Raw genomic sequence first — 25,755 nt, forward strand, 5'->3', positions numbered from 1 at the left:
CCAGTCTGATGAAACACCATTGACAACAACTCTTTGAGTGTGGTTCTCTAACCAATTCCCTATCCACTTAACTATCTGAACATCCAGATTGCAGTCCTTCAACTTATCCATCAGAACATCATGGGGAACCTTGTCAAAAGCTTTACTAAAATCCAAGTAAACGACATCAACCGAATTTCCCCGATCCAGCAAACCTGTTACTTGGTCAAAAAAGGAAACCAGGTTGGTCTGGCAGGACCTGTTGGAGACAAATCCATGCGGACTTCCTTGGATCACCAAATTGTCCTTCAGATGTTTGCAGATTGTTCCCTTTAATATCTGCTCCATTATCTTCCCCACAACAGAGGTCAGACTCACTGGTCTGTAGTTTCCCGGGTCATCCTTCCTCCCTTTTTTGAAGATCGGAATAACATTTGCTCTCTTCCAGTCCTCCGGGACATCTCCATTCCTTAAAGAGGTTCCGAAGATGATGGACAAGGGCTGTGCAAGTTCTCTGGAAAGTTCTTTGAGCACTCTCGGGTGCATTTCATCCAGACCAGGGGATTTGAACTCATCCAGTGCAGCTAAATGCCTTTTGACAACCTCTCTATCCATGTTAACCTGCCACTCATACACTATCCTTTGGCTATGGCCATCTCTAGATGTGCCTAAACACTTTTACCTGTGGGAAAAAACAGATGTAAAATAGGCACTAAGCCTTTCTGCTTTTTCTGCATCCTCCATTAGAGTTTGTCCATCCGCACCCAACAGTGGGCCTATTGCCTCCTTTACTTTACGTTTGCTCCTCACATAACTGAAAAATCTTTTCTTGTTACAATGGGCTTCCCTGGCCAATGTTAGCTCACTCTCAGCTTTGGCCTTTCTGATGATTGATCTACAGTGCCTAGTAACCTGGAGGTACTCTTCTTTAGAGCTCTGTCCTTCCCTCCATTTCCTGAACATTTTCCTTTTCTTTCTTAGTTCCTCTTAAAGTTCTCTGTTCATCCAAATAGGCTTCTTAGAGCTCCTGCAGTGTTTTCGTCTTTCTGGGATAGTCTTTCAGGGATAATTCCTCCATTTTATCACAACAACCCTGTGAAGGTAGGTTAGGTTTAAAAAGTATGACTGGCCTAAGGTCACCTGGTGAGATTTTAGGTAACAAGTAGGGATTTAGTATATAAGAGTCCTCCTGTATCAGACCAGTGGTCCATCTAGTCCAGCATCCTGTCTAACACAGTGGCCAATCAGTTCCTCTGAGGGTCAACAAAGATCAAAGTCATCAAATGTGTTGAGAGGAATGAAGTGCTACTTATCTGCACTATGCTGCTCATCTCCTCCATACACTCCTGTGCTCTGAACTAGGGCAGACATGGTTGAACAGCTAGGATACTGTTTATGTAATGAAGCTGCAATGGTGTCAGAACCAAACTGGTTCTGACAAATGGATTGATTAATGTGAGCGTTCTGATAAGCCACATGTGAAGCACATCTTGGCATACAATGTTCAGGAAAATGTATGGAAAATGGGTTCAAGCAAGAGGGAATGTAAACAACAACCTCATCCTAATAAAAGGACATACTGAAGCATGACCAGTCACCATCTAATAAGTTCACTTTATAGTAGCTTCATCATGTCAGTTTGTCGTGTATTATTTTTCATGTTGAAATGAGAATTCTATGTGGAACCGAACATATGTGTATATGTGCCATTGAGTCACAACCGACTTATGGTGATCCTAGCAAGGGGCTTTCACAGCATGTGAGAAGCAAAAGTGGTTTCCTGTTGCCTTCCTTTGCAGAGTCTTCCTTGGTGGTCTCCCAAGGGAAACAGCCTATTCTGCAGGTCTACACAGAAGTAAATTTTCAGCAATGAAGTGACCCGGCCATTTGCTTGCACTTTTTTGTTTTTTGTTTTTTTGCTTTTAGCCCTCTTAATACTTTTTGTTCTCTCCAGGCTGGCAGTTGCTTTCAAGATAATCATGAGTAAATGATTAATTATCAGCTGGAGGGACTTTTACTGTGCAATCCTAAACACAGCTGCATCTTTCTAACTCACTGACTTCAATAAACTTAGAAGGGGATAACTCTGTTTAGGATTGTACTATGGTTTTTTACTTTGTAACAATCCAAAATCATCATTCCTAATTTTATTGTTTATTATTGTAATTATACAATTACAAAATAAGGCAAATGAAAATAATATATATTTTTAAAAATCGGTGATGGTAATTTGCTACAGAAAATGGAGAAAGAACAGGGAAAATATGTGAATGTGACAAGTTGACCAAAACATCAGCTGGGCAGCCTATAAACTGAGTCAACAGATTGTGCCAATTCCAGAGTAAATGAGTAGCACCTCTAAATTATCGCGTTGCTCGGCAACGCAATAAATGACCGACGATTGGACAGAAGCCGCCTCCAAGCCAGGGTCTGGGTTGGCGCCAAAAGGGCACCTCTTACCTGCTCCACAGGCGTCCCTCCTTCATTCCGAGGAACAGCCGCTCCAGCCAAGAAAGGCGATGTGCAAAAGACGAGCAAGCAGAGCTGAGGCACAGACGCTTCTCCAAGGGGGCACCCGGGAGGGGAGGTGGTGGCTGGAGAGCCAAGACTTGCTGCCTTGGCAGGGAAGGGGAGCTGCGTGAAAAGCCCATGCGAGGGGGCAGCGGTCATGCGCCCTGCAAGCTGGGCTCAGCTGTGGTAGGAAAGCTGCTGAGAAAGCGTGTGGCTCAGTCACTGGGATTTTTTGGGGGGGGGGCCAGAATGCAGAAAGCAGCATGTGGTGCACTCGGAGGCGGGGGAGGTCACAGGCACACAGGACTTTTATGGAACATGGCAGGATGTGGGGCATTTGGAGCAAAACCGTGACTGTCCCACCAGAATCCGGACACCTGGTCAGCTTAGCTTACAGGCAAACATGCTTAGGATCACACCACATCCTTCAGCAAAGAGCCATGTGGCAGAACAAGCTAGATCAAAGTAACATTGAGTCCTATAGTAGCACGTTTCTACCAACAACATTTTATTCAAGGTAGAAGCTTTCATGTACATGCACACTTCATCAGATACAGGGGGTAGAAAAGATTCACTTTGAAATTTGCCATCAAAGGGCATTTCTTCCAAAGCCAAATAACTAAAGTCCTTTTCAGCACAAGAGAGGTACTTTTGAATGAAGCTAAACCCTTCAATTCTTTTGTTGATTCAGAGGGAAAGGCTTTCAGGAAATGCTTCAACACAAACAGTGATCCTCTAAACAAATGCCTTGAGGGTTATTTGCCCTGCCTCTCCAAACCCCAGCTCATGAGCATACAACTTTTTTTAATTCCCTGCTCCCTAGATGCAATGTAGCTATTACTGCTGGAATAGAGAGCAGAACACTGAAGGAAACAAGACGAGACAGCAGAGTCCAAAGAAAGAGGCTTGCTCATGAGAAGATCTCTGAATTGCTTGCTTTCCAAGCCAGAACAGAGGTCCCACCCTGCCCTTGACGCTGTGCACACTGCATTCTGTCAGCGCGCATACTAGAGGGCCTCTGGGTGATCACTTCTATCTCATAGAATCATAGAATCATAGAATCATGGGGGACCCAAAGTAGCTTACATCATTCTTCTTTGCATAGAATCATAGAATCATAGAGTTGGAAGGGGCCATACAGGCCATCTAGTCCAACCCCCTGCTCAATGCAGGATCAGCCCAAAGCATCCTAAAGCATCCAAGAAAAGTGTGTATCCAACCTTTGCTTGAAGACTGCCAGTGAGGGGGAGCTCACCACCTCCTTAGGCAGCCTATTCCACTGCTGAACTACTCTGACTTTGAAAATTTTTTTCCTGATATCTAGCCTATATCATTGTACTTATAGTTTAAACCCATTACTGCGTGTCCTTTCCTCTGAAGCCAACGGGAACAGCATCCTGCCCTCCTCCAAATGACAACCTTTCAAATACTTAAAGAGGGCTATCATGACCCCTCTCAACCTCCTTTTCTCCAGGCTGAACATTCCCAAGTCCCTCAACCTATCTTCATAGGGCTTGGTCCCTTGGCCCCAGATCATCCTCGTCGCTCTCTTCTGTACCCTTTCAATTTTATCTACGTCCTTCTTGAAGTGAGGCCTCCTGAACTGCACACAGTACTCCAGGTGTGGTCTGACCAGTATACGATGGGACTATGACCTCCCAGCAAGCCCTCCGCCGTATCAATGTTTGGCTGAGGTAAGTCTTGGCTGGGTTTTTGGAAGAAGAAACTGGTTCCGTTCTGAAATCTCCCACACACAGCAACAAGGAAGCCAAAAATCCCCACCCCCAGCTACCCCATCCAGTCAGAAGCTGAATTTAGGAAGGTAGGATAAACTGACTTTTTGTATTGTCACCTTTCAGCCACCATAGAAATTAGTTTGTAGATGGCTGCAGCCCGGCTGGCTTCTTTTATCTTCTTCACAATTAGCACTGGGAGGTAAATGGCCCTGTGGGAGAGGCACCATGCGAGTCCCTTGAAAGCACTTGGCCTGTAGCACATGATTGCAAGTAAGACAAAACAGTTTGCTCCCCAAAGCCCTTTTATTTTAGCAAAATCATGTTTGGTGGAATGCAGGAACCTGAAGCCTTTTGCCACTGTGCAAGCTCAGGAGCGGATTCTGCCCTGTCCCTTTTTTAGGGTGTGCACTAGGCCACACATTAAGGATGAGTTCTGTTGGGTTTGCCTAACAAATTTAATGTTTGGTCTAATCATAGACCATATCCTGAACTGAGATGAATAAATCAATGAGCTTAATGGTAATAGATTTTTTAAATTTAATTTGTTTATACCATGCCTTTTTCCCCAAGTAGAAAACCAATGAGGCTCACATCATTCTTCTTTCCTCCACTGTATTCCCACAACAACCCTGTGAGTGTGACTTGCCCAAGGTCACCCAACTAGTTTCCATGGCACAAGCAGGGATTCAAACCTGGGCTTCCTGCATCCTGGTCTATCTCTGACCATTAAGCCACACTAGTTCTCAATGGTACTTGTCTAACAGTTACCAAAACCTTTACCAAAAGGGTGGGGGAGATAAAGGCCAGTTTTGTGATGCCTATTTCTGCTACTCATTCATTACAGAATTTGTGTAAGTCATTAACCACCCTAGGTTAGCTTCCTGCTATGTAAGTAAAATGAGAATAGGATACACCTTCTCTGCAGGATTGTAGCTAAGGTTAATTCATGTTTGTTTAGCACTTTGAAGATGTAAAGTGATACTGAATGGAAGTGTTCAGTATTATTTCTGTAAGCACATGTGAAAGATGAGATCTCTGTGCAAGCAGCAGGTTAAGTCTAACATTTAGACCCCTAAGAATGGAAAGTGGAGTCTTTAAATGAGTTGATGTTTGTATAAAAGCTTGCTATCTTCCAGAGGTCGGTAATATTCACACAGCATGAGCTGGAGTGAGGGTGAGATAGAGGTGGGGAAATGACTGACTTCTGCTTTGGATCGCTAGCTGTGCTAATGAAGATCCACTTTGAATTCAAGGAAGTTTGAAACCATGACCCGGCAAGAGAGATGCAAAGAAGTTCTGAGTGTTTTGTAAGTCCGGAAATGTCATTCATAAAATAATAATAATAGTAATAAAATAATCTAAACACAGCAGGATGAGGGGAACGTTTTGCATGAAGTGTTTGTCTCTCTTCCAATGGCATTTTTTAGAACTGCTGTTATTAAAAATTAATAGCAGATGTAGAAGTTTTTATTTCAAGATGAATTTTACTCCTGTTATATAAAAAAATCTGGATCAATAAGTGTCAAATAAAGTAAAGCTTGCTGGTCACTAAACAACAGTAGTTGTCACAAGCCAGTTCATGTTGAATTGATTATGGCTGCGGTCCTACAGTTCTTGCCCACAACTGAATCTAACTGAAATCAATGGATTTGTCTTATAACATAAATGGTTTATGATCACAGGCTATGTGCCATAAACCTTTTGGCCTGACTTCATGTTTTGCACATTAATCTTTCATGTGTAAGCGCCAGATATTGTTTTATAAGTCTCTGTGTGTAAATATATGGGATTTATTTATTTATTTATTTTAGATTTTTATACTGCACTTCCATATGGCTCTGGGCTTATTTGATAGCCAGCAGGGAATGCAAATGTGAACTACTAAATGGTAGTCTTTTAGCGCTTTACTTATGAATACTTCGAAGAAATCTATAAAGCAGTAAAGAACGAAGCATGTCTGTTTTAAATACCTTTTTAAAGGTATTTAAAAGCATCCCAGAAAGTCTTTGGGAAAGTTTTTTTGTTTTTTTTTCCTCCCAGAGAGAAATCGGTAAACTACTCCCAGAGTAGATAATACTGAACTAGATGGGCCCAGGGTATGAGGTAGGGTTTGATCTTATTAAAACTATTGAAGCCCATTGTCATAAAAAAAATGAGCAGATGAGAAGATACTTCAGTTCATCCTACCCCCCAATCATAAAGGAGGTGGATAAGAGACTGTTCCAGGGCAACACCCCTTCATTAGAATGACCTCCCTGCTGTTGCACGTCCACTGCCCAGTGCCCAGTCGCTTCGGTTTCAGACACCAGCAGGCAAGTTCTGTTCTGTTCATCCAGGCCTCTCTGTGTTAGGTTGTCTGTGTTCTTGATTGTTGCTTTCTGGCTTTAAAGAGTTTTCAGAATGCCAGCGTTACTTTGGGCTGCTTTCACCATTGGTTCAGGGTTTTATTGTAGATTGTATTTTTATGTTTTGATAGAAGCCACCTAAGAAACCTGAGGCTGAGAACTGGAACAGACTCAATCAAACAAGTAAAATAAGTCTGCCACATTTAATTTCAACATATGGTGCTCATTCTCTCCCCTCCCCCACTTTTCTCTCTTACACACACACACACATATGGGAAGGGAGGGAGATCCATTGCATGCTCTGCTACCAATTCACTCTGATTTTACACACAAAGTTCATCCTTACATGACCCCAGGCCCTCTTCATTGCAGGTACCTCCCAGCCTCTTAGTTGGCCTTCCTGATCTATGTGGCCCTCTCTGTCTGCCACTCTATTTCCACAATTTTCACTGAAACCTTTCCTACAAGCAGAGTTACTAGTACCACTACAGGAGATGCATATGGGCCAGACAGGTCCATCCTTTCCTTTTAGTCTGTGTCCCTGCACAAAAATATGAGATTGCTTGTTGGCAACAAAAGGAGGAGGATGCTAATCTGGCACAAAGAAATCTTTTCCATCTCTTCACAAAATCAGGCTGGAGAACGCATTGGCCCGCCATGTGTCACTGACAATGAAAAGACTAGAAAAATGGACTGTGTATTTATAGGAGGAACTGGAATATCTAGTGTTACGACAGTGAATATTGGAATAAACAAAGCAGAGGTTTGGAAAGAATGCAGTCTTCCATGCTTCCAGGCACAAGTCAGTCAATTTGGGAAGAAGAAGGAGGGGGGTGGGGAATGAGGATTGCCTTTAAGGATAAACTCACTGCCTGCCTCAGGGTATTTTCCTCTGGTGCTGCTAGAATGGGCTACAATACTGAAACAGAGTGACTACTGACCTGAGGCAGCACACCAAGGCAGGCGACTGCCTATTCATTTGACAAGCATCGCAGAGAATAAAGGAGAAGTTCTTCAGTCTAAAGAATCCAACATGAATTTCTCTGGGTTGTAAAGATATGAACAACAGAAATTCAGGATTACACGAGAAGAGAGATGATGAAGGAAACAACACACAGGAAGCTGGGTGGGGAAAGGCCAGGATCGGATGGGATCCATTCCAGGAGAGGAAAGGAAGTGACTAACTGGTATACGAATTCTCCCTAATAAAGAACACAAATGGAGAGAGGAAGGTACCAAGGACTGGTGAGATACTATTCTAATACTTATTTAATGCTCTGAAGTCAAGATCCAGAAATTCTGTGCTGTGTAACATTGACAACAGTGGAGATACTGCCTGAAAATATCAGTGGGAAAATGAAAGTTCACAGGAGCCAAGGAGCAATTGAAAAAGTGAAAGCAAGTCCAGTTGTACTCATAGGTCATGCAGGGGTAAAGATTAACTGTGGCTCTTTGGAAGAGACAACCTGAAGCCATTCCACCTGAGAAATGATTTAGGGAGGAAAACAACACGGTCTTAGTAGAGATTCACGAATGTTCTCCAGTTTTATTCAGAGATAAATGTAGTCTGATTTGACATGCTAAAGCTCTAAAAAGCTTTGAGCTCCTCAAACTACTTATATATCACAGTTAGATTTCTTACGAATGCCTGAGAACATTTGGGGTCAAAGTAACAAACCATGAAAAGTACACCCAGAAGTGTTCTTGGTGGCTGCTTCTCAGACCTGGGGTTTCCTTTCAGTTGAAAGGCTTGTGTTCTTAAGGCACATATCTTTAACAGGTTTATTCCATCCGTCTTATATGCAATATGTTTAAATTGTTTAAAAATAATTACAAATATCAAACAGAAAAGAAAATATAACAACAAATGGTTACAAGATTTAAGAAATGCCGATGTGAACAGGGGTTTCAGGGTATGTGCCGAAGTAGAAGATAGGGAAGAACTAAGGAAATACCTGTTCAGATTAATGGAGAAGATGTGAAGAATATGGGAATAAAAGTAGAAAATGGGTCCCTGGTGCATTGACAGAACCTTCTCCAGAGTTCAAATCATTCTTCTCAATTAGCTCCTTCTACTGAGTCATAAGATTCTGGAGTACAGCCCCTTTGCTCCCCTTATTCAGACTTTCCATCTTCCAATTATTATTGTTCGGGGTTTCCAGGCAGCTGGTATTTCTGGGTAAAAGCTGTTACTCAAACTTGGCCTTTTGTATAGATCAGATTTTGAGCCTAATCTTGGCTCTGTGTTTGGTGGTGAGAAGTTTCTGTATCCCCAGCCAAAGATTTGTGGACATCCCATTACACAAAGTGTACTGTTTCAAGCTAACTTTTGGCATTAGTGACATGCTAGGGATGCTTACTGCTAAGCAGGTCCTTGCACATTTATGGGAATGAGCTGGATGGAGCTGTCCTAGTGAGTACCTTTTTCTTGAGACAGAAAATTATAGTCTGCATTGTTAATTTAGATGTATTTATGTAGATATGTATACCTCACTTTTCTTCCAAATGGGACCCAACAGAGCTTACAAAAATAATGCTCTTCTCCTCCATTTTGTCCTCATAATAACTCTGTGAGATAGATTAGCAGAGAAAGTAATTGCCCTAAAGTCATCCAGTGATCTTCCATGGCAAAGCAGGGATTAGAACTTGACATATCCTATTCTGACATTCTAATTGTTACACCATGCTGACTCTCAAGGCTGAAATTCTTCTTTTCAAACTGATCCTGACAAAGGGATTCCAGTACAACTGAAGTCTTGAAGAGAAACCATTCCCTGGCTGTCCCCCCCCCCTTTTGTGTCTTTCTTGGAACCTGCTTGAAAAGGTGGGATAGAAAAAAATTAATTAGTAAATAAATAGCAGTGAAAGCTATCTATACAAAAAGGAACATGCTTGAAAAAAAGATTCTCCTGGCAACTGTCAAGTTCTCATCATTTGGGGATTGACTTATGTAAGCAAACCAGTGTTTAAACAGTAGGCAGAGAGACAGAAAAGAAAGGAAAAGTATTCGCTTGGGTGCAGCCTTAGCCCCTGTGTGTGACTCCAGGCACCCCAATCAACATTTCATTCTGGGGTTAGGAGATGTGATAGACATGTGAAGCTTCCTTCCCTAAGGGCTTTTCCATTCCAGTTCTGGAAACCCAAAAGAATGTGCTGCTCCCAGTCAGTGACTGCCATAGGGGTCCCATTTGGGCATCAGAGAGCCCATGTAGACTTTGCAAAGGTTGTACAAGTTGTCATTGGAATGGGGTGAGGGAAATAAACATTCTGTATCAGGCTGCTCTCCATTAAGTTTATATATTTGAGTGCCTTTTCTTGCCCAGAGTACGATCAGCTGTGGTTTCTCATGTCACACATGTCATGCCTTTTGTTTCCCCTGATGGTTTTTTCTATAGGAATCTGCATGTTGTTAGTTCAGCAATGAAGTTAGCCTGCATTTCCTTAGTTCTATTTCCAACTTTTTGGCTTGTCTAAAAGGCATTTGTGAATGAGTTGCAACCCCCACTGATACACTTCCACTCTCTATTGTTCTTGTCCAAATCACTCAAGGTTTTGTAATCTCTTTTTTTTCCTGTTTGTTGACCGGATACGTTGTGTAGTGTATAAGGGTTGATTTGACAGCCTCACTATTTTTTTAATGCATTGTGATACCTCTATGAAACACTTCTTATTCTACAGTAAGTCTTAGAAGAAGAAAGGAGTTTAGCCTTAATAATTGTAGTTGCTGAAGGAAATAAAGCTAAAATTGTCATTTACCTTCATCCTGCCAGCAGTTACTCAGTCATGGGTGTAAACATAAATATTCTTCTACTGACAAAACAGGAAAGTTACAATCATGAATAATTACATTGCTATCCTCGATTGGCACACATCTCTACTACAAGTCTATCTTTGGTTTCCAGAAATGATCTTTTAAGTAGTTACAAGGGAGAAGTATCCCCCCCCCCCCTGTGTTTCATACAAATGAATCACTTATTAAAGCTCTCTCTTGAAGTCAAACAATGGAACAAAACAATGCTAGCTGCACGAAGCAGCAGACTACAAAGGATGCAAGTCTGGGAGCCTTTTTTTAAGATCAGGAAGTTTTGTTATTGGAAACTCCTGTTAACTTGCTCTGGCCTTGCACTACGTAACCACTGTCTGATTCTTTTTTGTCTCTTCAAGCTAGCAAGGACGGGCTCCTCCCATGCTCTTTGCTTTGTTCGGTCCTGGATGTAGGCACGCTTAATCTCCACCTGGATTGAACTGGGATACACAGTAAACAAATGAGAGTTTTATGGTCTATTGTCTCCTGTGATTGCCCTCGGCTGGGCCCAAATGCTAGAGAGTTATATTTGTGAATTATATCAGGTTTTCCACTTTGAAATAGGAGAGGTACATGATGTAAAACCTTTGAAGAATTTTCAGGTGCAAAAATTTCTCCCTCAAATGTGTCTCTGCATTCATGAGACTGTTTATTTTCCTGTTCCTCAAACACAGTTGCCTGTTCAGTGAAGAGTTAGAAATAATTATTTCATTTATGAAAATCACAATCAAAATTGTTGCTTGAAAAGATTTTTGCCAGAATTTCCAGGGAAGGCCTCAGTACAAGACTGGTTTGGAGGGATCAAGTTAAAATAATCTGGTTTTGATGAAAGACCTTTCTGAGTGCCTGCATTTCCTTTGTTTCCATACATGCTGTATTTGAGAAGCATTATAATGCAAGGAAGAGTTGTTGTGCTACAATTGTTTTCCAGATAATTTATGTTGATGTGGAAATCAGGAAGATTATTTTCTGCTTAGTACAACATTTCACATTCCTTCTGACAACTTTAAAACCTAGCTGCTTTCTGACTATACAAATGTAACGAAATTATAATCCTTCAATTATTTTAATGTGGAGTCTACTTATTATGCCATTGCTAATGTTTTCTTAAATAATCTTGTCCTCGTATCTTTTTAGGTCTGAGACACTGACAATGGAAGCCACACAGATCAACATGTCACAAAGCCCACTAGTAAATGAGGCCATTGGTGCTAAGGTGAAGAAATGCAAACCCCGTGTGATGTCCAAAAGTGGTCACAGCAATGTCAGGATTGATAAGGTGGATGGTATTTACTTGCTTTATCTTCAGGATTTGTGGACCACAGTCATTGACATGAAGTGGAGATATAAACTTACTTTGTTTGTAGCTACTTTTGTAATGACTTGGTTTCTTTTTGGAGTTGTTTACTATGCCATTGCGTTTATTCATGGAGACCTGGAAGAAACCAAATTCTCACACCAACATGTCCCCTGTGTCATGAATGTAGACTCACTAACTGGAGCATTTCTGTTTTCTTTGGAGTCCCAAACAACCATTGGTTATGGTTTTCGTTTCATCACTGAGGAGTGCCCTCATGCTATTTTCCTCTTAGTTGCTCAACTGGTCATCACAACCTTGATTGAAATCTTCATCACTGGTACTTTCCTAGCCAAAATTGCCAGACCTAAAAAGCGGGCTGAGACCATTAAATTCAGCCATTGTGCTGTTATCACCAAACACAATGGACATCTTTGCCTGGTGATTCGAGTGGCAAATATGAGAAAGAGCCTTCTGATTCAGTGCCAGCTATCTGGAAAGCTCCTGCAGACCTATGAAACCAAAGAAGGTGAGCGGATCCTGCTAAACCAAGCTACTGTCAAATTCCATGTTGATTCTTCATCTGAAAGTCCTTTCTTGATTTTACCTTTGACTTTTTACCATATACTGGATGAGAACAGTCCTTTGAGAGATCTTACACCCCAAAACCTATTAGAAAAAGATTTTGAACTTGTTGTCCTCTTGAATGCCACAGTGGAGTCAACAAGTGCTGTTTGCCAAAGCCGAACCTCATACGTTCCAGAGGAAATCTTCTGGGGTTATGAGTTTATGCCTGTGATTTCTGTCTCTCAAAATGGGAAATATGTTGCAGATTTCAGTCAGTTTGAGCAGATCAGGAATGCAGATTTCAACTTATACAGTATGGATTCTGAAAAGCAAAAACTGGAAGAACAATATAGAAAGGAAGACCAAAGAAACAGAGAACGCAGAACAATGTTATTTCAGCAAAGCAATGTTTGAATTCTTATTTCTCACAAACTATAACCAAGTGTGTATTTTCCCCTTAAAATAGGCTGCAAAGTCTTGTGTAAACAGTTATGATGCATAGAGTATCTGAATACCATTCTGATTAAGTATGTGTTAGTTGGGGTGAGCTGCTTGGGGCTATAAAATGGGATAACTAAAATGGATTTCTCTTAAGGCTGTCATCATATGCTTTTCAGTCAATATGTGGAGTTTGATATGTTGAATATTTCCAAATATGTATTCAACATAAGTTACCTGTATAAGTAGGATAAAAGAGTTGCTTTTGAAAGCTTATGTGCAGGACTTTATTTACCTAGCTTCACATTAATTAAGAAAAGGGGGGAAAGTGTGTGCAGAAAAATAGTGGGATTAGAAATCAGATTTTTACAAATCAAGCTTCAAGACAGAAAACTATTTGTTTGATAATAGCAGATAGTCTCTAAAATGGCTGCCCCAGTGCCATAAGAGGTTTAGGCAAGGTTGGCAAGGGCACATTTTTTGGTGCTGGTGCAGAACCTCCTTTGAAAATTGTAATTTTCAGTTTTTGAAGAGTTATCCAGCAGCATCCACCTAGATTAAATAATCCCTACTAGAGCCAGAGTAAATATCTGTGTTATGTCTGAGGAGTGATTGAGCATTTCAAAGAAGCATGAAAAAGGAAGAGCAGAGGAAGACATGACCTTTTAATGGCAGATAGCAATGCAAGATGCTTGATGAGTTAAAGAACTGCCTCCAGATCACAAACAACTTGTACTGCTCTTTGACCACCTAGCCACAAGGATGGAAAGGAGTATCTAAGCACGGTTTCTCCCCTGTCTGCCATGAAAGTCTGGTAGGGAAAGACTTCATCTCACCAGTATAACTGGTCATTTGTAAATTTAAAAAAATGACCTTGGGTGTTTAGAGAATACTCTGCTTTATGGTGCTATTTTTAAGCATGGGGTGAAAATAGTTGTTAAAGAGTAAAAAATATACTATTGCAGTTAACACTATTGTTTTATGCCGTGTATATTGTATTATAGTAACATGTAACATACTGGAAGCTATAGTAACATAGTAGTAGCATTATAGTAACATGCTTGCTTTTGTTTGGAGCCTTGTTTAATATTCCTGAATAAAGCTTTCTGAAACCTTTACAGTCAACTATTTCACACGGTCTCTGTGTAATGTTTAGCTAGCCTATAAAAATGAGTGATTTAGTCTTTACTATTTAGTGATTTTATATGGCATATAGTAAGGTCAGCCTATCAACTTCATGTGGTCGTCACCCTATATTTTATTGTGTACTTGGTGTCTTTTTAAAATGTGTATCTCGTGTAGGGCTGGATCTCATGGGACAGATCTAAGCATGCAAAGGGATGCAGTGAGGAGGGGGATGTCATGCTTCTGGGAATGGAATTGACCTGGGTGCCAGCCTATATGATAAAGCATTGCACCAATTTCCAGCAAAGTTTTCAGGTCTAAAACAGATGATAGGGGACAAAACGTAACATAACTGGTTGGTTAATTGTCTCAAAGATGCTTATCTACCCCATTTGCAGTTTTGCTGGCTTTACGGGTCTCTTAGCCCATATCCTAAGCTGACACTCTAACCATTAAATGGATATCCCTAGCATGAGTATACAGAGAGCATAGGATAACCATGGGACTAGTAACTTAGCAAGGTGAAGATGGGAAAATGCCAGCTTCACTACTTTCATGACTTGAGCCTCCATGGAAAAGGAGGCATCAAAAATCATGCCCAAGTGCCTGGCCTATGTGCAGTTGTTAATCATACTCCATCCAGGAGAGGGAGGCATGCTTCCAGCTCTGGGCCTTTCCTCCCCAGCCACAGGACCTTTGTCTTTGATGGGTTCAGTTTCAGATGACTACCCTTGAGCCACCCCACCACAGCCTCAAAACATCTGGCCAATGAGACTGGAGGGGCTTCTGATTGGTTATCCATCAGGTGATAAAGTTGGGTTTCTTCCACATATTGGTGATACCCAAGCCCATAGCTCCAGATCAACTGGGCAAGAGGGTGCATAAAGATATTGGGGAGAGAACTGCTCCCTGTGGAACTCTGCACTGGAGTTGACAGAGTTGAGATTGTTTCTTTCCAATTGTCACCCTAAATCCTTGACTGTGGAGAAAGGAGGTAACCCACTGATGGGCTATTCCCTGAATCCCTACATCGATGTGGTGGCAAGCAAGAAACTCATGATCTACCACATCAAACGCTGCTTTAAGATCTAATAATCTCCATCTAGCTATCTCTGAAGATCATCAGGGCGACAAGAGCTGTCTCCACCCAATGGTCACGATAGAAGCCAGATTGGAATAGATCAAAGACTGATGCTTCCTCTAGATATGCTAGTAACTAGTCCATAGCTGCTTGCTCAACTACCTTCCCCAGGAATGCGAGTTGTTAAATGAATATGTTAGAAAGCAGAATAGGTTAGAAATGTTCTTTTAATACCAATTTTCTACTCATATAACATGTTTTTAAAAGGAAAAAGTTCAGCTAAGTAATCAAAGGAGTATATTCCTTAGTGCCACTGTGAACTACCCTTAAATTTCCATTACCAAAATGGAACAAAATTTTGTAGCATAGTTCATGTATGTCAAAAGTAAGTCAAATGGGCTCAATATAGATGGACTACTAAGTAGAATGCTTAAGGATGACACTCCTGCAGCTGCTGATTCCAAGAGCTTTGGGAGGGAGGAATCTGCTTGGAGATTTTATTCCAATCCCAGGTTGACTCAGTCCCTGTCATCTACACTGAATGCAATTTCCATTTTGATTTTGGGCAATTAAAATTTTTCATCTGCAACAAGCATGATTGATCCAGAGTCACCTTACCTTTCCCCCGCGATATCCTGGAGTAAATATAACCCTCGATATTTGAAAAATCAGCATGAGTAAAGTTGCAGCTCTCTGCTTTTCCCGAACTAGCTTGCTGCCTTGAGCCCAATGCTGTAGAAAAGCCCTGATTGGCCAGGGCATCAGTTCAAAGGCTTCTTCATTCCCAGGTTACCTTAAAGGGGAAGCCCTAACTTCTCTCTGCAGAGATTTCCTCTTGGATTTATTCCCCCTCATCTGCTGTCTCCAGTCCTCTCTCCCCACCCCACCCCTTCAAGAAACGAAAGAAAGAGGTTCCTGCTGAGCTTGGCTCCCCACTCCTTTCTGAGCTTTCCTAATTATGTGCAGAATATTTTTCTGTTTCAATGGAGGGGGGGTATAGAGGAAGACCCAAGTTCAAACTGATCTGATTTCAGCAGGATCCACAATGGAATAAACCAAGTAAGTGCAGAATCAGCCCTGGGCAATGGGGAGCTTTGCATCACAGGTCCTGTGACACGGTTTCCTCAGTTTCCATGGTAAAGACCAAAGAAATAAGAGGAAATTCCTAGAGCATCATGGACACCATGATGTCACTTCTGGGTGATCACCCTGACATGTGAAACAGGCAATCAAAGGCCAGCATTTGTCCACTGCAGACAGGCAAATGGTAAGCCTAGCATGTTCAATTACAAAATGAAGTGGTTAGGTTAGGTTATAAATAACCCTTATACCAATTTGCTATGGAGTGATGGAAAGATTCAGCATTCCTGAATTACCCTATAACTACAGCAATGATGGAAAGTACACACAATGCCTACTGCCACTAACCACAAGGGACCCTGGAAGTCTACAGCTCTTCTCTTGCAGGAACTTAGCAGGAAGAACATCACAGCAAGGGGAAGATTAGTCCGGTTTCAGTCTTTGGCCAATCAACAGTCAGCTTCAGGGATTTAGTTTTCTACAACCTACCAAGGAAGAATTCTGTTCCAGCTGCCCAATGTAACTGCTATAGCCAAACAGAGGAGGACACTCTGGTTTCTATCACCATCAAAATTTACGCAAAGGTCGTGGGAGGGATTGCATCGTCTACCTCTCTGGAAGAATCCACACAAGGGAAGATAATCGAGACTCTCAACTTGGTATAAATGCTGCTTATTAACTCAACACTTTATTATGGCATTGGAATGCTGTTGTTTCTTCTCATCTTTCCCTTACACTTCTCTTTCCTTGTGCATCTTGACTTTTAGTCTGAAAATCCCATCTATTGAATTTCAGTTGATATGAGCCACTTGAGAATGCACTTTTTGTGTGAAAGTTGCGATAAAATATCACAAATAAATGAGCACTTTGATATTGAGGGTGAGCAATGCTTTGAAATAAATATAAGTTCTGTTTATTGGAGTGAATTTGAGTGGACTGCAGTTTTGTAGTGTAAAGGTATTAGAGCAAATCGTTGTGCAAAAATAGGGAGAAATCATGAAAGCCCAAGACATATATTGGGTAATTCACAGGGAACAAATATTCCTGCTGGCTATTCCATAGTATAGGGCTATTATTCTTTTCCATAGCTCATTAAAAATAATGTAGGTCAATTCATCATAATAATGATTTTTAAAGCTACTGTTTCTCTGTTATTTGCCTCTGGTAATAATACATGATCAATCACAGAGGAAAATAACATGATATATTACTCTTCTTTTAAGTAAAGTGGATGTTTTGTGTGTTCTTTCCTACCAAAACTCTATTGTAAAGTTGTCACAAGATAGCCAGATTTTTTTTCCTGGGAAAAAAGTAATTCCCTAATCTTTGTATCTCACAAATGCTATTGTCCTGGCACTTTCCGCTGAGTCAATTCTGAGTTCATTTTAAGGAATATATTCATTATGAGTTGGAATAAAAGCTCAGGAAAAATCCATTATTTCTAGGTTCTAAGCAAGATTTTTTGTTGGGCCTCTTTACCAATATTTTAAGAAATATTTTGAAAGCTGGGAAACAACTGGCAAATTGTACCATCATCTGAGCCTTTCAAATGGGCAAGCCTTGTCAAAGAGAGTATAAATACTGCGTAAATTTGTCTGAGATTGATGAGTAACATACAAATGTTTTTTGTTTGTTTGTTTTTTGCCTTGCAGGGGGATATTGACTGCCTAATGAGGACACTGACAAACATAATTTGGTATGGGAAGAGAAACTTGCCCTCTTGTGGTCAGCCGACCACAAGCCAGCCCATTGCAGCCTGCCCCTCAACAGGTTCCATTGGCTATCCAGCCCAAAATCCTGGACATAATGGCAGGCTACAAAAAGGGGGAGATAACCTCTGGGCGCCAGCCTCTGTTGGGTTCTCCTGCCCCCTGGAAATGCAAGCCTTACAACCAGGCTCTGCATTCACACAGTCCCTTAAGGGGGCCCCCAAATCTAGGGGAGGCCAGCGCGCAAGCTTGCCTGCCCCAAAATTGATCCTTCCCATGCTACACTTCCACCAGCTGTGACAATTAAACAATAATACAATCCAATAATACAATACTTCTTAAGATAATAACGGACTATATTCTCATATGTATCAATAATTACTTTGCTAGCTGGTTGTTCCTTTCTTTTTCATCCCTCTGTAAACACTTTATATATAATAAAAAAAATTACAAAAAAAATACAATACAATATCTAACAATTAGACCAACAATTCATAAATGGGGAGGGAGGGAGGGTGGGTTTCACATCTTCAAGAGCCCTGATGGGGGAAAAGAGGCCGAGCAATGTCAGGCCATCCGTTTAACTGACGCCTAGCTCAGCCACGCCCCCTGTTGCCATGCCAACACACACCCTGCCCAGAGAATGCCAGGGCTGGGAGTTCTCTCCCACTAGCCAGTTCCTTGTTGGCGTTCCTCCCCCACAGTGGCAATGGCCTCCTTTAGATGAGTCTTGGGGGCTTTTTATTATTAAAAGGATTTTTGAGCAATAACATTTCTGTTTTTAAGTTACGTAAATGTTTTAAAGATTTTACTTTACAGCAATTGATGAGTATTGTTATCAGATATCATTGATTAGATTATTTCACTCATATTTTTTTTCTCTTAACTGATGTGTTACAGTACTACAAAAACTAAAGAAACCATGAAAATACTCCAAAGTGGAGATCTATATTTTTACGTTGCTTATTTTTTATCCTGAGTTAATTTAGCTTCATTTAAAAGTGTGAGTGCCATATACAACATAGACTCACACATTTGAGTATTCCATAACATTCCTGGAGGGAAAAGGTTTATAAAAATCTCTCAGACTTTTGGGCCTTCCTATACACCACAGTTGATTTTGTGTAGCAAACAGGAATCCAAACTTTTTAAACACTTGAAAGAGGAAGGGTGGAGAAATACTTTCCTTCTCTAGGAAGTTATTAAGCGTGTAAGAGTCTGGGAGCCAACTGGCTGTGTTTCCCTTGCTTTCTTCTTTTACCACATCATTTCTGTAGCCTGATCCTCAAAGAGTCTGATTTAAACAAGTAAGGCTTAAGCTGGCATAGCACTTCATTCTAGCCCTTCATGTCTTTCAGAGAGAGAGTGAGAGAGAGAGAGAGAGAGAGAGAGAGAGAGAGATGTATGAGATATACACTTTTCTGGGAGGAAATCTGAGGGCCATTCCGCACAAGTTAAAAGTAGCAGGAGTGTGGCAAATTGTAATCGCTACTAATTTGCAGTTATGCACAACATCGCACACAATCTGCCACACTCCTGCAAACGATCAGCTAAAAGCACTTCGTTGTAGCGCTTAAAGGGAAATCCCAAAAAGTGGATTCACGCTCCGTGAAGCGCTACACTCTTGCAAGCAATCTGCAACAGTCCCGAAAAAGACCTGTGCGTTCCCATTGTTGCGGTTTCAGCAAAGTCGTTGCAACGTATGTTTTTCTTTTAAAAAAAAAACATGTTCTTAAAGGCAAAGGGGCTTTTTTGGAGCATGGTAACAACCGCCCATTGGCTGTTTGTTTGATTGACGGCCAGGGGCGGGACAAAGCACGGCAAATATCGCTATCTGTCTAGCGATTTTTGCCGAGACCAGAAACCTATGGGAAACTATTGCACCGCAACTGGATTCCACAACAAAGGCAGGTATGCGTTACGCTGAATTCCACTATTCCGAAACCAATTTGCCACATTGATCCTGGTGCGGAATGGGCCTGAATGCTGCAGTAAAATATAAAAGCACCTGCTCTGTTGTAAAAAAAAAAAATCACTAAAATCCTTTTTCTGCTACTATAATTTTTAAAGTTATTCTTTACATCAAACTGTTATGTTTTCCCTATCCATTTGCATGTTCCTCGACCACATTCTGTATGAACTTGTAAACCTGGTCAAATCTGGTAAGTGTTTTTTAAAGGTTGGGAAAGCATACTAGCATTTTTGAAGTACATTTTTGGAACTATGCATGTAAGATTTAATTTACTCTCTCTGGAAGATACCCAGTAATAACATTTAAACTAGTGTCTTTTGGGCCCTCTTCATGATATGTGAGTTACTTAGAAATATGTTTGAGTATTAATGGACAATCATTCAATCTCATTGTTGAAATCATGTTGTTCTAATGATGTAATACAACCTGATCTTCTCCACAGTTCAATTAAACTTGCAATTTTAGCTTCATGGTATATATTTGTGTGAGGATGTAAAAAAGGCAGGTCGTAAGATCTGAGTGGCAGCTCATTCCGTGTAACTGTCAAACTTTGCAGCCTAAATATTTAGCAACTTGTTAGAGCAGGATGATGGATAATCTGCAACAATAAGGTTTTATAATACACAGACATCTAGGCCCATTCCGCACCAGGATCAATGTGGCAAATTGGTTTCGGAAAGAAAAAACGCAATTTTAAATAGTGGAATTCGTCGTTATGCGTTGTTAGTCTTTGTAGTGGAATCCAGTTGCGTTTCAATCATTTCCCACAGGTTTCCGGTCTTGGCAAAAATCGCTAGGAAGGAAGCGATATTTGCTGAGCTTTGTCCCGCCCGTGGCCGTCAATCAAACGAGCAGCCAATGGGCAGTTGTTACCATGCTCCAAAAAAGCCCCTTTGACTTTAAGAACAGGTTTAAAAAAAAACACTTTGCAACAAATCTGCATTGATTCGTTGCAACAGAGAGACCCATCTATCTGGCAGGTGGTGTATGAGCTGGCGATTCATCATTGCCACGCTCCCCCGAGTGAAAAAAAAATCCCCCCCCCGTGCACGGGCACGATTTTCTGCCAAAAATAAAGGGAACTAGCAAACGGGGCTTGTGTTGTGCTTGGTGACTTGAGGCGAGCTTTAAAGCAGCTCTGTGTTGGCACTGCAGCCGGAGAAGCCTCACTGGGTGAATGAAGGCTCGCCGGTTTGTTACTCTCCACTCGCTCCGAGAAAAAAAAATGGCAATCGCTTCGCCGGAAGTTCAGAGGAGAGACTCAGGGGGAGGGACTTTGCTGAAACCGCAACAATGGGAACACACAGGATTTTTCAGAACTTGCTTGCAAGAGTGTAGCGCTTTTCGGAGGGTGAATCCACCTTTTGGGATTTCCCTTTAAGCGCTACAAAGAAACGCTTTTAGCTGATCGTTTGCAGGAGTGTGGCAGATTGTGTGCGACATCGTGCATAACTGCAAATTAGTAGCAATTACAATTTGCCATACTCCTGCTACTTTGAACTTGTGCAGAAAGGCCCCTAATATTGTTTGTAAATTATAATAAAAATCAAAGTCAAATAGGGTATTTTGTCTGTATTGTTGTCCGGGGGCTATTGTTGCCCAGGGGGAGGCAGGATAACAACAACAACAACAACAACAACAACAACAACAACAACAATACATAAAAGGCAGCAGCAGAGCTGGCTGGGAAGCCCTGCCCCAGAGCTGGGGTGCCTGCGCGGGGGCCTCCTGAGCCTGGGCTGTCTAGTGGGCTGCCTGCCGCATGGGCAAAAAAATTTTTTTTTTAATTCTTTAAAAATTTAATTAAAAAAAAAATATATATATATATGCAAACGCCGCGGGACATTTTGAAAATGCCGCAGGACACGGAGCAAATGCCCGAAATGCAGGACTGCCCCGCCAAAGGCGGGATGGATGGTCAACTTAAACCAAACCCACCCTCCAACATTTCTGGCTCCATGGCTCATCTCCACCTAATGCCTCAAGTTAGGTGCTTGGAGTAGGGACCCAATAAGATCTTCCTAGCCCTGGCCTCAACCCAATGCCTGGTGGAGGAAGAGCTCTGTCTCTTTACATTATTTTCTATGGAAGTAGTCTTGGCCTCAGGTTTTGGAGGCAATATCTTCTTATGGAAAATAATGGCATTTTAAAATGTAAAGGGGCTGGAGACACTCCCAAACAGCTGACTGGGAAGACCAGCTTCCTCTTTTTCCCTCCCTCTCTGCTTCTGCTTCCTCTCAGGGATGGGGAAATGGGGACAATTGTTAAAATAGTCCAAAGTTTTCAGACTCCACCTCCCCAAATACCCGGAAAACACTTGAAATGGTAAGAGTCCCCAAAACATGGGATTACAGAAAGATGCCTTACTCAAATCCAGACCTGATATGAAAATGCTTTAAAAAAAAAAAAAAAAAAAAAGCATGCACACCCCTGGTGAAGCTTTGCTTGGATTTGCATGATCAGTTAGAGTTTTCGGAAACTTGGGCCTCTATTTTACAATGTTCAGAATAATAGCTGATATTTCTAACACAAATTCTGACTGGTCAGAGTACCTGGCATTCATTGTTAAGGAATCTTGCAGTCATCCTGTTAGGTAGGTTAGTATTTTATTTCCGGCAACTGCGAGATCGTGGCTTGCCTCCGGCTACCTGATGGGTTCATGGCCATGGTAATTCTTAGCTACTGAACTACAGTAATTCAGCTCCATTTAGTTGTTCTCTGAATGTTAACTGATATCACAAGGAGAACTCATGGCATCTATTTCTTTGGTAAATGCCCTTTGCTTTGACGCTGTCTTAGAGGCATTGTATTTCACCTTTTTATTTTATATTATGCAATACTTTGTTGAATGGAGAACCAATTACTTCAGCATGGATTGATGTCAATGACCTTCTTCATATGAACGAGGTGTCAGCCGTCACCAGAGGAGGGGTCAAGCATCCACCGTCAATATGCATTCACGGCTTTGTCCTTATATTACCTGAATGGACTTTTATTCTGTTTTCCCTGCAGTTGCCTGTAGGTTATATCTCAGCTGCAGATTGCATTACCCAGCATGCTTTCTTTTCTGATAGCTAAGTGATCTGAGCATGTAGTCTTGAAATCCAGCAAGAGAAATGATATGTGCACAGGGATGTTTATGTTCCTCTAAAGCCTACCTCAGGAAGTGGAGGCATGTGGCCTAGTAAAGCTTAAGCAAAGAGGTAATGATCAGGCTTTGTTTGCCTTGTGTACATCCAGAAACAGCTCAGACTGGTGAGCTCCTTGCCAGGGTCTCATCAGACTAAATGGGTTCTGAAATGTTAAAGGAAACTGATGTCTGAGACATCCATGGAAATAGGAAGTGGTATGGCTGACTTCATTGTCTTTTCTCTTCTTGCCAACTAGATCCATTGTTAAAATATCCCAGGAGTATTCCAAGTCTGTGTGAAACCATGGATCAGATGCCTTTTAGAAGGATTGTGGCACTTCTCCTAAGCACAGGGAGCAGCCAGATCTATACCTGCTGGATGCAAAAGTTGGAACAGTAACAGAGAAGGCAACCATTCACAGATTTTATTTTTTTGGGTGTGAAGGAAAACAAAAGTTCAGTGGCACCTCAAAAACTAACAGCATTTATTCCAGTCTGAGCATGTCACCACATTCTCTTTCTCTTTCCACCCACTCTTTCCACCCACCCATCAATTCAGGTAACCATCCCGTGTACAGATGGCTGTTTCTTTGCATCATGCATTGAGCAAATAAATCATGCAGAATCTTAACCAGAAGAAAGAGAGCAGGAAACTGCTGTGTTTACTTCCAGTTGGCATCTCTATAAGGAAATATCAGTAAAATACATTGACAACAATAACAGTGTGTGAATAAGCTATCTAAACTACATATTAGAGACATGTTCACAGGAAAGTAATATTGAGTCCTTTATCCTGTAAATAGATTTTGGCCATTGGCCACAGTCACTAATGTGTGCACAAGACCTTTATAGGAATTCAAGCCTGTAATCTGTGCTACTGCATGTTTTTCAAATCCACCATGCAAATCCTGTTTCCAGTACCTTCTGCCCTTCCTTGTTGGTGCATTCCGGTGTGCAAATGGCTGACCTAAAAGTCACTTGCACTGACAGACGTGTCTTTGCACTGCAATAATTCACAAGGGAAAGGGGGCCAAGTGATTGCTTACAAGGTTCCCAATTTACTGTCTTCCCGTTCAACTCCTTCATTCTCAGACAAATCCTCTGGAGATATTATTGGTTCAAAATGTAACCACAAAAATGCTGACTAATAAGGATCATAGGGAATGCATCTTGCTAGTGTTGAAAGAACTACCCTAGGGTTTATTCATTTCCAGGAAAAATTCAATTTACAGCCCTAAACGGATAGGGATGTCAAAAGCAATGTCTGTTCTTATATGAAATTACCCAGAAGAAGAAAACTTCCTAAGAGGATCTCCTCTTGTGTCCTCACATTGACCGTTTATGCACTGGAGGTTTCATGCTGGGCTGCAGGCTGGAGTTTTAGTTGTGACAGGTTGCCTCACCTCTTCCTGCACCCACGTGGGGGAGCATTTGGCCTGGTGTGCCTCATCTACCCCCGATTTGTGCTCCTGCACAGGAGCTGGGGCAGTGAAGTTCCCAGTGCATAAACGGTCATTCTGAGGCAAGACAGCCAGTGCTGTGTATGGGTTAGAGTTCTGGGAGACTAGGATCTTGGAGACTAAGGTTTTAATCCTTGCTGGGCAACCTTGGGCTAGTCACACACTTTTAAGCCTAACCTATTTAACAGATTGTGAGGATAAATGGAGGGGATGAGAACAATGTAAGCTTTTTTTTAAATCCCCTTTGGGAAGAAGGGAGGGGTATAAATGAAGTAAAACATGGAGAAATAAACATAGAACTCCAGTGATTAGCCCAGAGCAAGGAAGCACCATGCATGCTCAAGAAGCAACATTACCTTAGGACTAGGTCCAGAGGCCTCTACATCTTGAAACTCCATCTCTTCAGATTAGTCTTTTCAGAATGAATAATTCCATTTCTCCCTAACATTATTTAGCCTCACTGACAGAAAATAAAGGATACTGTAAAAGTAAACAGATTTTTAGGGGGGGGGGTGAACATATCAGGATTGTGAATGTTAGGTGGCTTGTTAAGGATGAGATCCTCGTTCTACCTGCCTGTCTTTTCTGATCCTTGATGAAAACAGCTTTGCAAGGATGAAGAGTTTGATGGTGACTGTGAAGAAAAGCATTTTTCCTGGGGAGGTTTGAATTGAGCATTTTAACAACACCCACCCCCCTCCAGAGAACAGGCATGAGGAGGAAGTCAGTCAATGGTTTTTCAGGCTCACCTCCTCTTAAGAAATGCTAACAGGTTCAGCTAAAGACAGTAGGATGGTGAAGCCCTCCACTTCTCCAAGTGATTTCCTTCAATCTGAGCTCTCCCAACAGCACTGGCTGTGGACTGAAGCCCGAATCATAGAATCATAGATTTGGAAGGGGCCATACAGGCCATCTAGTCCAACCCCCTGCTCAACGCAGGATCAGCCCAAAGCATCCTAAAGCATCCAAGGAAAGTGTAAATTCAATCAGGTTCAAAGTCTTGGTTTTCAAAACCCTAAACAATCTGAGCCTGTCATATTTGCAGGGCCATCTTTCCCATTATGCTTAAGTCAAGTGATCAAAATCTCCTCAAGATACCCAGTCCCATGGAAATTAAACTGGCCTCAATCAGGGCCTCAGCCATTTCAGCTCTGGTGGAATGATCTGCCTGCTGAGATCAAAGCCCTCTGGTACATTAACTAGTTCCACAGGGCCTGTAAGATAGAACTATTCCTCCAGGCCTGTAGTTGAGGCCCAAGGGAATCATAATCCCATCTGACCTCCCTGTCCCTATCCTGGCCTGTATCCATCAGTCTGTTTCCACATTTTTCAACTCTATTGAGGAACTGACACTGGTCGTATCCTTGCTTTCCTCTCTGGTTTAATTGTGGTATTGTTGTTGTTGTTAGGTGTGAAGTTGTGTCCGACCCATCGTGACCCCATGGACAATGATCCTCCAGGCCTTCCTGTCCTCTACCATTCCCCGGAGTTCATTTAAGTTTGCACCGACTGCTTCAGTG

General features: G+C 41.7%; 1 protein-coding gene across 3 annotated transcripts in view; it reads left to right on the forward strand.

Moving 5' to 3' along the window:
• The window catches only part of KCNJ15 (potassium inwardly rectifying channel subfamily J member 15), a 31,950-nt gene extending 18,147 nt beyond the window's left edge, over positions 1–13,803 (forward strand). For 2 of the 3 annotated variants that reach the window (XM_077342689.1, XM_077342688.1), the window contains one exon: positions 11,514–13,803. In XM_077342689.1, coding sequence (XP_077198804.1) covers positions 11,530–12,654 — 1,125 coding nt within the window. In that variant the 5' untranslated portion in view covers positions 11,514–11,529 and the 3' untranslated portion in view covers positions 12,655–13,803. Of the gene's footprint in view, positions 1–7,481; positions 7,817–11,513 lie in introns of those variants that run through there. The other variant, XM_077342691.1, reaches the window with a different exon arrangement.
• The last annotated feature ends 11,952 nt before the right edge of the window (positions 13,804–25,755 follow it).

The sequence above is a fragment of the Paroedura picta genome, chromosome 6 (genome assembly GCF_049243985.1).
Source record: "Paroedura picta isolate Pp20150507F chromosome 6, Ppicta_v3.0, whole genome shotgun sequence".
Taxonomy (NCBI): domain Eukaryota; kingdom Metazoa; phylum Chordata; class Lepidosauria; order Squamata; family Gekkonidae; genus Paroedura; species Paroedura picta.